The sequence below is a fragment of the Plectropomus leopardus genome, chromosome 2 (genome assembly GCF_026936395.1).
Source record: "Plectropomus leopardus strain MGB_pleo_1.0 chromosome 2, ASM2693639v1, whole genome shotgun sequence".
Taxonomy (NCBI): domain Eukaryota; kingdom Metazoa; phylum Chordata; class Actinopteri; order Perciformes; family Serranidae; genus Plectropomus; species Plectropomus leopardus.
This window is the reverse complement of record NC_142177.1, coordinates 5,700,418-5,714,229: the sequence shown is the minus strand read 5'-3', so window position 1 is coordinate 5,714,229 and position 13,812 is coordinate 5,700,418. Positions and strand designations below refer to the sequence as shown.

General features: G+C 37.0%; 1 protein-coding gene across 12 annotated transcripts in view; it reads left to right on the top strand.

The window, feature by feature from the left end:
• Nucleotides 1-11,385, top strand: part of LOC121952371 (inositol 1,4,5-trisphosphate-gated calcium channel ITPR1) — a 123,430-nt gene extending 112,045 nt beyond the window's left edge. For all 12 annotated transcript variants that reach the window (XM_088083404.1, XM_088083358.1, XM_042499025.2 and 9 more), the window contains 2 exons: nucleotides 6,939-7,100; nucleotides 10,132-11,385. In XM_088083404.1, coding sequence (XP_087939530.1) covers nucleotides 6,939-7,100; nucleotides 10,132-10,218 — 249 coding nt within the window. In that variant the 3' untranslated portion in view covers nucleotides 10,219-11,385. The remainder of the gene's footprint in view (nucleotides 1-6,938; nucleotides 7,101-10,131) is intronic.
• Nucleotides 11,386-13,812: the final 2,427 nt, after the last annotated feature.

The window sequence follows — 13,812 nt, the reverse complement described above, 5'->3', positions numbered from 1 at the left end:
CAATGAGTGCAACTTTAAATCCCTCTGCAGAAGATTCCAACTATATTGAGCTGTAAAAATATGCTGGAAGTGGGACAAGAATAGCTTTGTAAGTAAAGAATGGCACTTAAAAAGTCAACGAAATTTTAAAGCGAGACACCCAACCGAAGCATACAGGATACAGTGATGAGTAAGGAGTATACAGTTGGTAATGAATCTCACTGCAGCATGCTGCAGAGTCCAGAGCATGCAGACACTGGGAGTGTGCATTCGTAGATAATACATCCCCATAGTTAAGCACAGTCAAGAATGTAGCGGAGATTAGTCTTTTTTGGCCAAGAAAGAAAATTAGTCCCTGTTTCTGGAAAAAAAAGGCAAGTTTCAGTATTCAGTATTTCCACAAGTGCTTCCATATGTGGCTTAAAAGAAAGACAACCATCAGTCACAATGCCCAGGTATTTATATGATAAAACACTCTGTGCTCTTGTTCTGATGTGTAACAATGGTAGGGAGATTAGAAAACCTCTCCTCGGATTTTATGAATAATATGCAATTGCTTACCAGCATTAAGGACAGGCTTCAGATTAAAAATGAATTGTTGGTCAGCATTGAAAGCTAGTTGAAGCTGAGAGCACATGCATCACCTACATTATGGCAGAGGCTATTGAAGTAAATACAAAAAAACAGGGGCCCCAATACTAAACCTTAAGGCACTCCATTAGCAATTTTAAGAGGAGCTGACAAGATGCTTGCTTCTTATATTGTGTGGTGTGTAAATGAATGGGTATCTATCCAATCATCATAGAACCTGTTATTTTTAATGCAGTCAGAAACTGATCCCTCACAGCTTTCAACTTTTAATGGTCCATGTTGGCTTAAAGTCCAGAAATCCTGCATGCGGTAATATTTTTACATGTTCGACCCACACTATTTGTCGCATTTAGTAGTAGTAGTAGTATTATACTTGGAGAGTTAATTGCTGTAGTTGGACCAAATTGTGTTCAAATAATTTATTTATTATTAGTTATATGTACATATTGATTTTTTTGTTGTTAGATTGTACTGCTGTATCTCAGGAAGTTTATTACAGATTTTTGCCACACTAGTTATGGAACATGATTTGCAGGCCGCATTCCTTCAGTCTGCACCGTGTCTTGCACACCATGTTTCAATGTATTTGGTGCTGCTGTACCGTGGAAGAAGTAACAGGACAGAAGGGGGTGTAAAAGTCACATCACTCTAACAATGACTGGGACTGACGTCAGTAGTGGAGGGTCTGAATGAAGTGTCACATCTAAGGTGTAAAAAGATGATGCTTGGCTCACACTCACTGCCCTCATTCTCATTGCGTTCAAAACTACAGGATGTCCCAGCTCTGTGTGCCAGTTTACAACATGGCAGCAACAAACATTCAAAACATCGAGTGTAGCAAAATATGCTGATACCATATCTGTCTTTTTCTGTTTGGTATGTGTGTATGTGTGTGTGTGTGTGTGTGATTTTTGTTGTTTTTTTGGCATTTATTTGCATATTTGTTGAGTGAGTGGGCTGTCAGCTCATCAGGTGTCTTGTGGCATGACTGTGACGTTTTCTGTTGCTGTTTTAACCACACAGCATCCTGTTTCTCTCTCACGGCCATGCGGTTTTAATAATGAAAAATGTACTTCCGTCATTTCCATTGAACGAGCGTGATGTCGAGCCCGAAGTCACGGCTGCACCTCTCAGTTTACTGGAAGTGCTTTAATCTGTAAACACTGTGGATGGAAAGAGAGCCGGGCTGCTGGCGTCAAACAAACACACGTGCAACTTTGGCCGGCAGGCCGGATCTGAAAATGGGGAAATGATCTCTGTCATGTTGAGTTCATATTTGTTTAACAGCATATGAGAAGAGCTGAGTGTGAGAAATACTTTTGACTATTTCTTCTCTAAAATGCAGTCTTGTTAAATGAATTAAAGCACAATATTTGAAACGTTACATTCTCACTTGACCCTTTAAACCTGGATTGAAATCAGTTTTCTTGTGCTGGGTTGAGATGCCTTTCACAAGAATTTAATTGGCAGTGTGAACAATTTTTTTTAAGAGAAAAAAAGAAAGAAAAGGTAGGGGAATATGTCCTTTTAACTATACTCAGAATTATGTATTTAAAATTATGTGACAGAATTATTATTTCTGAAGCAATCTTTCATCACATCATTTTGTTTTTTTACTACTTTTGGGCAATTTCTTCACAAGTTGCTCATTGCCTTCCTCCCATGTTTTTGAAAGAAATTAAGCCAATTTGCTCAGGTTTAAAATGTAATGTTTAATGTTTAATTTCAAAAATAGTAAGCATATTAACAGTAGGAAGCAATTTAACAAATAGTAAGCATATTGACAAAAGTCTGAGCTGCGATCAGATATAGTGTATGTGTTTTGGGGGGGCAGGTGAAGTAGGTAAACACAGCATCTGTCTCTTAGCATTCAGGAAGTGGAACTTGCTGGCAGCAGTCCTCTCCTCCTCTCACAATGACTGTGCGCTGCTCATTATCTTAGTGTTGTGTGATTCCCCATCGGGCTGCCGTCTGACCCAGGACTGGTTTGTGGTTCTGACAGCCACCTCACTCACCCCTACGCCTGCAAAATCAACCACTGAAACCAACGGGACTTTTCCAGAGCAGTTCTTGCACTGCGCAGCGCTGTTCCTAGCTAGTGACCTCAGCGGCTACACAACATCCTCGCTTTCATTCATGCTGCATTAGGACTGATGGTTGGGGACACATGACAGGGACATGGTATGGGATGTGTGTTTATGTTGTGAACAACCGTGCGTTCCCATGACTGTGGCTTATTTGGAGGCGGGTTCAGACAGCACATAATAACAATGGCATGTGGTGGTCAAGTGACGGAGGAGATAGAAGTGTGAAAGAATGCAGCCGAAGTGGCTCTAAAGCTCTGTTTGAACTCAACAACCTCTGAGGTAGCTGCTGGGTTAATGTCCATGCTGTTTTTGCATACATATGTGGATAATTAAAACTGTATATAAAATGCTTTTTTTAAAATATATATATAATTTCGTACTAGTTTGATTAATAGAAAAGACCGCAAACCTAGTTTAAAAATATTTGCAGCAAGAGCTGTTAAGGTAAGGGCGGATTTATTTTTCAAGCTCCTGTCTCCCTGATTTTTTTTCAAAGTAGAAATTAGAATAAAGCAGAGTAGAATTAAGCAGTTGAAAATTAAGGGGTCATTAAAAAACAAAGTAATGCATAATTAATGCCTTCTCTTTCTAAAAACTACTGTAACCCTTTGAAATCAGGGCAAACTGGCTTGATTTCTTTAAAAACATGGGAAGAAGGCAATGAGCAACAAATGAAGAAATGACCTCCAAAATTTACAAAAAAATGTATTAAAAAGTACAAGAAAATTACCTCAAATTTCACTTTAAAAAAAAAACAGAAAGAAAACAAATGAAAAAATAAATCAAGTTTTAAAAAAAATGTAACAATTCTATAACACAATTTTACAGGAAATCATGATGACTTTTTTGGTTTTTGTTTTTCCCTAGACATTTTTCCCTAGATTTTTTTTCCATAAATAATTTAATATAAATAAAATTTCTTCAATGTTTATTAAAGGAATTGCACCAATTTGCTTAGGGCTCAGAGATGACTTGTGACAGGTGTCTGAAAGAAACATAAAAAAAGTGATGTCACTCCAGATTCCAAAGGGTTAACAGACTGTAGAGGGTTACAGGATACATGTTTGGGACATTTAACACTTTGCAGAATAATTACTGTAGGTGAAATACTACTTTAATATTACTCTGAAGACTTGTACCGCTGTATTTGTGTAATATTTATACTGATCTCTTTAAATGTAGCAAATAGTGATTATTAAATCAGCAATTAATTTCATTTTCCAATGTAAAAAGAGCAATTTATTATCCTTGTTATTATCCTTGAGATTTTATTGCTGGTTGATTTTGGCACACTCGTGATTATTGGTGGTTTTGGAAAGTGCGGTATAATACTACAGGTCCCAGAATTCTGGGGGCAGCAAACAGTTGTTGAGGAGCTTTTTTGATAAAAGGTTATGCTAACCTCTGTGACTAATGTATTGGGTTTCCTGTGGCTGCATCAAAATAACACCCACCCTGTGTTTCATCAGTTGAATGATTTTTATGTTCAGCAGCAGTAAAAAAAAAAAAAAAAAAGTTGGGTTCACATCAGCTGTAACTTGGCGCAGCTCTGATACAACAGTGAGGCAGATATCAAGGTATGATGACACAGGGTGGCTGTGGCTCCCAAAAAAGTTTGAAAGTCTCTCAAATAAACATTAACTAATAAAGGCCTTCAAATAACTGAATTGTCTTAAATTCAGATTTTATGTATTTGAAATGTTTTCAGCTATGTCACCCTAGAATTTATGCTGTTAGCTCTACAGGAAACATCATTTTAACCAGAGGGAAACTGTAGTTGACAGGGGAACAAACTCTGACACAGCATTTTTGTGCACATAATGCTCTTATTTTCTCCCCTCTATACATTTAAATCACACAATGAGTCTGCATTGTTGAACTAAGACCTTGTGAGCCGACCTGCTCTTTAGTCTATTTTTCCTGTGTGGTGAGCACAGAATATCATCAGTTTCATTATTAACTTACAGTTCATTTGGAATGGACATCAATGAAAAGAGTATGTTTTCACTTTTGGTGTGTATTTCCATTGCAAGTTTTGTCTTAAATATCATTCAAAGTGTGGTCTTTAAAAGTCCTAAACTTTACATGTAGAGACCCTGCAGACTACATGTAAGCTTTGTTTATTTTGAATCTCTTGAATGTGTAGTGGAAAGTTGAATCCAGTGCAGGGGTGGCGGACTCTGCCACTAACATTGAAAACTACTATGTAGAGATATAATTACTTCATGTAAAAACTTTAAACTTTATGTTTATTGCTGAAAAGTATGTTTTCCAAAATAGAGCACCAAAAACCGGGTGTGATTTCATGAAAATCTTAAAGATTTTAACTTCTTTTGTTTTTGCATCATTTTTTCATCACATATAAAACACGTGCATTCAAATTCTGACCAATAATTAAGTCTCTTTGAATATTTCTGCAGCTCCTGCAATGTGAAACTCCCTGTCTGTTCTTTACAATTAGAATTAGTTTACGCCATCTGCAAAATTCAAACTATTTGTACCCACAGGATGCCACACTTTAACACCTCAACCTTCAGTCAGAATTTGCTGGTAGTTTAAAGGTTTTTTTTCCATTATGACTTTTCAGCAGATATTTCTGAGTTATCAAAGAACTGATAAAATCTACACATTTAATCTGGCCATTTCTTGGTTGCTTCAAGGTGCCAATTGCGCTCATCAGAGGTGTTATTTGTGCCAGAAGATAACTTCTTATCAGTGGAAATCACCACCACAGCAAATATTTCAAAAATGTACTCTTAAGTTAAACAAATTGAACTCACCACTGCACGCTTTAAAAAAAACCCTCATTACACACAAAACTGACACCTCAGCTCAGTGCCAGTGGCTCACAGGAGTGTTCAAGAGCTGCGAGTCGATCTCAGAGCTGCATGTGAGGCACGTATAATGAAATGGGGAAGTTTCTTTCTCCATCTTAGTTTACAGCTTTTCGTAAGTTTTGTTGTGTGTATGGTAAGACTAGACGTGATGGAAACGTATCACCAACAAGTGAACTGCCTGTTGGTGATTTCAAGCATGCCCTCATATCCCATGTGATTGAATCATGGAAAGTCCCTCATGTTTAGTTTGATTCTGCTTTTAGAGAGCGCTTCAAATCACTGCACACAGCCAAAGACACAGATCAGGGCCTACAGGGCTAAACTGACAATGTGTGAAGCCTTTTTTAACTACACTAAAATTTAGAAATGAGACCAGTTTATTTGCAAAATTAAAATTCACCAAATGTATCTCTACATTATTTTACCAAATAGAACTTTATTGATATGGAACTTTTAAAAACAGAGTTTACAAAGTGCTTTGACAAACAAAGGAAAAGCAGAAACGGAATTCTCACAGGGCAAAATATAACAACAGAAAGCCAGTCCCAATGAACACGGGCGAGACAAGCCTGGGGTAGAGTTAAGATAAAGTTCTGCTTAAGGGGGGTAAGGCTTGCTAACACATTGCCTGTTTTTAAGTAATTGCTAAAAGTATCATTTTAAAGGAAAGCTTTTCCTTTTACTGACTGATTTTGCTTGTAGATTTGTGATATGTAAATTGTGTTTCGTTTCCTTTTGTTGTGTTTCAGTGCACACTTACCTTAGCTCATAACATTGTTTTATTTATTGTAACTATATTTCTTTGTCTTATTCCTATGCACGTTGTAAAGCACTTTCTGATTTTGTTTAGATAGGTGTTTTACAAATAATAATAAGAATAATAATAATAATTATTATTATTATTATTATTATTATTATTATTATTAAATGAGAGGACAAAAAATGCAAGATGCAGGATGCAAAACATCAATATAAATTAATACATATAAAAAGACCAAAAACAACAAAAGCAGTAAGAGCTACTTAAACATAAATAAAATAAAAAATAGTTGACATCCCATGAGAGCAAGTTCATAAAAAAAAAAAAAAGTTGAGGGGCCCTGAAGGTAAAAGCACAGTCACCTTTAGTTTTAAGCCTCGACTTTGAAAGGGCCAGAAGGGCCCCACCTGAGGATCTACGGCTGCCAACTGAATAATATGAGGTCAACATTTTTGTTATGTAGCTTGGGGCCAGACCCAGACAAGCTTGAAAAGTGATCAGTAAAATCTTAAAATCAGTTCTAAAACAAACAGGAAGCTGATGGAGAAACGCCAGGATTGGGGTGATGATTAGAAATTTAGAAACTTGCAAAATCAGATTTGATAAAGCACGCTACAGAATGTTGTGTCATTTTCATCATGCTGGTGTTACATGCCATAAACTGTCAGATTTGTGTTTTATCAGGAGCACAATTTGGACTGGTTCCCACGGATGCGGGCCATGTCGCTGGTCAGCAGCGACGCAGACGGGGAGCAGAATGAGATCAGGAACCTGCAGGAGAAACTGGAGTCCACCATGAAACTGGTGTCCAACCTGTCGGGCCAGCTGACAGAGCTCAAAGAACAGGTCGGTGACAGTGACACACTGACAGGCACTGAGACTTTGATGTCTCTTGACTTTGTCGCGGGGGGAAAACATGAGAGACAGACAAGTTTCCCTAGAGATGTGAACGCTGGAGGTTTTGTTTGTTTGCCGCTCTTTGCCCTTTACATGAAGAGGTTACTAAATGCAAAAGGTGGTGAGTCATGATACATAACAGCCCACGAGGCTCTCAATCTGATTTTTCTGCTTGTCTATTTTATTAATTTATTGATTTAAAGTCTTTCTCAATGTTTAGATAGGCGTAGAATTAAGAGAGATTTCATTCAAAATATTATTTTTTCGTTAGACTGGTCAGTGTGAGAGTAACTTTAAAAGACAGTAAATAAACACTAAAGTGCTTCTGAGTCGTGGAAGAACACATTCTGCTGATATTGAGTCTTAAATTGCACAACAGCTGCAGTCCACTGTTTCTAGTAAACACAATAGTAAAAATGTCTTTACCCTTGAAATGAGAACTATCTGTGAGGAAGTGAATGTCTCTGAGACATTTTGACCCAGACATGGGGAAATGATTATTGTGTTGCAGCAAGCTGTGAAGGGCAGTGTCACATTTCAGCCCAAATTCAGCAAATCAAGGCCTGATTTTAACATTTTGCATTAAGAAGCACCTGAGCAAATCAGCTTATTTTTCCCAAAACATGGGAAAAAGGCAATGAGCAACATAAGAATTGAACCAAAATTTGGCAAAATAAACTGTAAAAAGTACAAGGAAATTAACGGAAAAAACAACAATAAACAAACAAGGGAATGACCTGAAAAGCTGTTAAAGAAATGATAATTCTTTAGAGTTTTTTTTTCGACTTTTCAATTCTTACCCCACCTTGCATCACCATGTGGTATTATTGTTGACGCCACTGTTGCGAAGACTAACCACATCGCTTTCCATTTTCCTCAGAGCTCAGAAACCAGGAAGCGATCGACATCAAACATCAACACACACAAAATTGGGGAGAGAAGAAAACGTTAACTGAATATGTGAAGAAATGTTGTAATTATTTTAGCTAGAGTGCCAGAAACCAATTGTTTCTGTAACCCAGCATTACTTGATTTTGACTGTTGCTATGGACTCCGGTCATCGCAAGTCACCTACATTGAATTACTTTGAGAAAAAACTCCTGAAATAAAGGTTTCATTTGCGAGGTAGGGGTTGTACGCAAAATGGTTGCAAAATTTAGCTATGTGGCTGCTTTTCAGTTAACTTTGCCAACATTCATGGTATATATTATCACAATTGCTCATATAATGTCACGTTCATTTCAAATTTAAGACAGTAACTGTTACAGTAACATCGCGAACAGATCGACCTGTAAATCAATCTGTCCACTACTACTGAGCACAATAATGACAACTGTAAATCACTCCTTGCTGCGGATAGCTAGCACTGGATCAGGGAAAACAAACAGCAAAGTTCACTTCCTGTTTTTGTTGCAGAATGGTTGAAGCACTTCCTTTCATGCCGTAAATCAATCTTTCATTTTTCCAGGGAGATCATTACTGTTGGCAAGCAGAACTGCATCGTGAAAGCTGGGCTAATAGCAAATCATTGTTCTACAGCTACTGCGTTGTGCAATCAACATAAAATTTAGAATTAAATTTTCAAACAAAAATGTCATCTTTGGAGTCAATATAATTATGATAATTATGAATACAGTGTTTGGCTGATATAGAAAACGAGTTTAATTTTTTTTCTACTGCCCTTTTTATGTGGAACAGCACCAATTTTTGTTTCGTAACATTAAAGCACATATTGATTTAGTAGAAATGGATGATGCACAAAGTTGGTTATTTACATGTGACATATTTAGATCAGGCTGTTATCTGGAGAAAGCCTGGGAGATGAGAAAACAAACTCTTTCTAAAAACAAATTTTAGATTTGTAAAATTAGTCAAATTTATTTTTCATGGTACAATTAAAAATTTTTGGAAGAATATGGTCAAATATTATTTTGTAACTTAATTAATAATCCATTTGTATCCATTTTTCTGCTGATATCTGTAATACTGGAAGATGACACATGCTTTGTATTGTAATATTGTCTTGTAATCCCATATGGGATGGGCTTGACATAATTTTTTGAAAATTTTTCTGAATTTAAAAAATTATTTTTCCAAATCTACTAATTTCCTGTAATTTGTGGGACATCTCTTGCCTAGTTGCTCATTGCCTTTATTCCCATGTTGTCAAAAGACAGCAAACCAATATGCTCAGCGTTCAGAGACTTAGATACTTGTGAGGGCGTCTAAACGCAGCACAAGTGATGATGTCCATTCATGTTTCAAGGGTTAAAAAAAGTATGTTTGTGCTGGCATGTAAATGTGTCTGTACATGAATTTATAATCTTCCCAGATGAGCTGAGATGAAGTGGCATTCATTCAGAGAGGAGCACAAACAGGAAAACATTGCCGCAGGCGTTCTCTGTTAAATTGGCTTAATTAGACAATTACAGTGTAACAAAAAGCCCAGCAGTCTTGCCGACTGGGTTTAGGCCGTCCACTCGATGTGTTTTAATAATATTTTCTCTCTCACTTCTTTCTATGCAGAATTATTTCTCCTGGAACACTCATTACAGGACCACTCTGTCGTCTCACTTTTAATATTGTTGTGTTTCAGTGTCGAGGTGCAAATTAAAGTCAATTGTTAGCAGAAAAGCCGTCCTCGTCCCTGCTGGTGTAAAGGTTAGCATCTGTGTTATGACTCATGCGTCTTGCTTGATCTCTGAAATTTCTTTCGACTGACTTTCAGTATGAGTCGTTTGTATTCGGCTGCTTTCGTCAGAGGACGCAGCAATGTGGATGACTGAGGCTGGCTGGATTTCAAGAGAATCAGTTCGGCGGTGTGCAGAGTTTGTTAGTTTCAGTAAAGTCATGCAACAGAATGAAGACTGTAGACCGGAGGGGCTGCTGGCGTGCTTAACGGAACAGGACGTGTGTGCCAGTGGAGGTACAGGTGGGATGACTTTCTTTTTTTTTTAAGTCTTTTTTTTGTGCTCTTCAGATGACAGAACAGAGGAAGCAGAAGCAGCGGATTGGCCTACTGGGACACCCTCAGCACATGAACGTCAACCCCCAGCAGCCCGCATAAGGTCAGGTGACACAGCTCTGAAGCAGCTCACAGCGGTGGCTGCGTGTGCAGTCTTCGCTCAGAGACTGCTCATCATGTATACTGCACTGAGTGTAATTAATAATGTTAGGGAAACACTGTAACATAGGTAGTCATAAGGCAATGTGTAGCTCTACCCCATGCACGTGTTACTCCACACGGCAACACTCACTCACCTCGTTGTGTTCAGTCCAGTTGGAAATGGTGCCAAATGTTTTCTACGTCGACGTAAATTGGGTTTCTCATCACATGGCCTTTACTGGTTGAACTTGAAACATGTTAAGCTGACTGGACAGGAAGAATTAGTCCCGTTTTGTTTTTTTTTGGTTTTTTTAATTTAAATGTTTTCTATTTATATTCCTGGCATAACAAGCAGTATTAAATGTTGTGCAATATTTTCACTTAAATATGCAACCTCACTGGTGTGTGGATTTAAGTTCATCAATCATGTCTGATTTAAAAGTGTGGGACAATTTTTTTGTTTGTTTATTGTCTCTGGATAAAATAGGGAGTAGTTGGTTGTCTTTACAAATATAGAGATAGTATTTAATAAGCTGGCCTCCTCAATTTTACATTTATTGTATTATTTCTTGAAAATTTGGTATTTCTTGAGAGTCGGCTGTGCTCAATAGAGATTGTGTGAGAGCAATATATACAGATAGTTTTCTTTCATCTGTGTCAGTGCTAACTTATTTTATGATAAATTTGCTTTCTTATTTAACTGGGGTCTAAAGGATGTTTAGAAAGTTTTGCTCGTCGGTCAAATAAACCCTGACTCTCGCTTTTACACTTTGCTCAGGAGTCTTTTACTGTAATAAACGTCTTTAGCGTATTTCCTGTTTTGCAGCAAACATGTTCCATCGGTGCCTGTTTTTGTCTTTGTTTAAAGTCTGATACATATTTGCTGCTCGTGCAGAGTCACTTATGTTGATTTTCACTCAGATATATTAGTTTGGTTTCATGCTACTGTTAGAATTTGTTTTTTTTTTGGTTTTTTTGGACTACTATGTGTACATAAAGTTTGTTGCTAATCTTTGCTTTTGTATAGAAAAACTACTCATGGTTGTTAGAATTAACTAAAAATCTAAGCGCTGTCAATTTGTATATTAAAGTAGAATTATTTATTAAAATTGATGTAATTATCCTTTACTCCATGTTGTGTTTGTTAAAGGTTAAGGTGACCTTTTTAGGGTTATTATTAGAAATTATCCACCTAAAGTAATGAATTATTGTTTGATTACACTGTAAAAGGAAACTAATTGGTTGAACTTAAAAAAAAAAAACTAGTGTAAGGGCTTGCTTAAAATTTTAAGTTGATTGAATTTTGTATTAATTCAACTTACTACCCTTTTTAAGTTAAAACAAATCGGACTCACATACTTTACTGCTCAAATAAAACTGAGGAAAAAGGTCTACTATGCACACCCTAACTGATGTTTTATTCACATCTATAAATGCCACCTATTGAATAAATGTAATATATTCCACAAGTCAAATACATCAGTTTCAGCCAGTGTTCTCCTGTTCAGACATTAAATCTGACCATGTCTCAATTAATATGTCAGCTTTTAGAGAAAACACCTCTCAACTGGAAACACGCACCTCTGAAACCAGTAACTGTCTGCAATATGAGTGCAATATGTATAACTGTAGAGACTGTAAAGTGCGTATATCCTCATTAATCCGGAGCTTTCTTGGAAAATTCTCTGCATGCCAAGTAATGATCGACTACTCATATGAAGATGAGCTGATGCTTATCTGCCTTTCAGTCTCAGGCATAAAATCACACTTTACTACCGTCCCCATCGAGCTTCATACTCAATCAGGACGCTGTTTTGTGTTGAGTCAAACTAAAACTGAAGTAAAAGTATGCCTGTCAGTGTGTCACCAACAATCAGCTTATGACATATGATTTTTTTCCATTTTCTCACAGCTTAAATTAAAGCATCAGTTCAATGTGGAAAAACACTGAATACAGATTCATAATGTAGATTCTTGCAAATTATATGGTTCTTCACAAACTCATTGCTGTTTGAAATGTAGAGTGCAGCAGTGCAGCTGTGCACAACGTCTTATGAGTTGGGCTTCATCAGGATAAGCTTTAGGTTAATAATCACTATTATTATAACATTTCATAGAGCGAACAGTGTTGCCATTTGAATTGATGTGATTGAAATGGGTGCCGGCCGTGCTCCACGACATGTCACGGTCACATGTGTAAATATAGTTAAAAGGTTACTAAGCACATGTACTCCAGTACTGTACTTACAATTTGAGGTATTTGTTCTTAACATGAGTATTCCCATTTTATGCTGCTGAATATTCTGCGTTTTAGTGGAAATTATTGTACTTTTTGTTACTCCAAATTGTGTAATGTTCAGGTATAATTCTGGGTTACTTTTTAGATTAAAATTTTACAAATAGAAATATGATCATTTTATTAAAAAAAAAACAAAACATTGTTATAAAATAAAAAACTTTAAATATATGAAGAAATTAATATTTGCTCCACCTTAAACAACAAACAACAACACAATGTAGTTTACGTTTTTGGCCTAAAATACCAATACTACTACTACTACTGCTAATAATAATCAGATTATATATTTATATATCCACGATGGGAGAGATTGTGGAATTTAAGTATTTAAGTATGTTTTATGCTTATACATTTTTAGAGCGGGACTTTTACTTTTATTGAGATGAAGTATTTATTTTTTTCATGTGAGATTATTACTCTTACTAAAGTTAATGACTTGGATACCTCTTCCACCTTTAAATATTTGGGTCAATTTCTTTTCAGATGCAGTGGCCTGACAAACAATGACATGATGCAGTTTAAAAAAGTCCAAATGTTAGCCTATATTTATTGGTGTGATTATAAATGTTAAAATGTAGGCTCCCCTTAGCTCTAAAATGAAACTGGGAAAAGCAAACCACTCACTGACATTACAGTTATTAGTTTTCCACAGAAGTCTGAAGTAAGCAGAAACATGTGTCAGACTCTTATCAGAATATACAGCAAGTATTGACAAAGACAGCTTCCCCGCTCCCTCGTTTCCGGCTCGGCGCTCTCCTCTCTGGCTGCTTCGGGACGTCGGCGGGTGGAACCGACCGACCAGTCGGGCACTCTCGGTATTCTGCGCGCGTGACGTCACCAGCTGAGATCTGCTGCTCGGCTCTCTGCCGGCCATGAGGAGCTCAACGTGACAGCACGCTGGGTACAAGCAGCTTTAATACTATCAGTACAGCAGCCGGTGTAGAAAACGAAAAGAAAACAGCTCCGCTAAAGCCACTGTGTCGTCCCGCCGCAGGTGCACGTGCCACACAGCCAACGGGTACAGTGTAAAATTACAGAGCGTGAGTTAGCGCGTGACACATGCCACATAATACAAAATGCAACACAAAATGATAAGGAAGAGTAGTTGGCCACAAAGAAACACGGAGATTTATGAGAAAACACTTATTGTTTTACTGTTTTTGTCATCTTATAATACAAGATACATTACATACACACACACACACACACACACACACACACACATATATATATATCTTATAGAAGATATAAAGGCT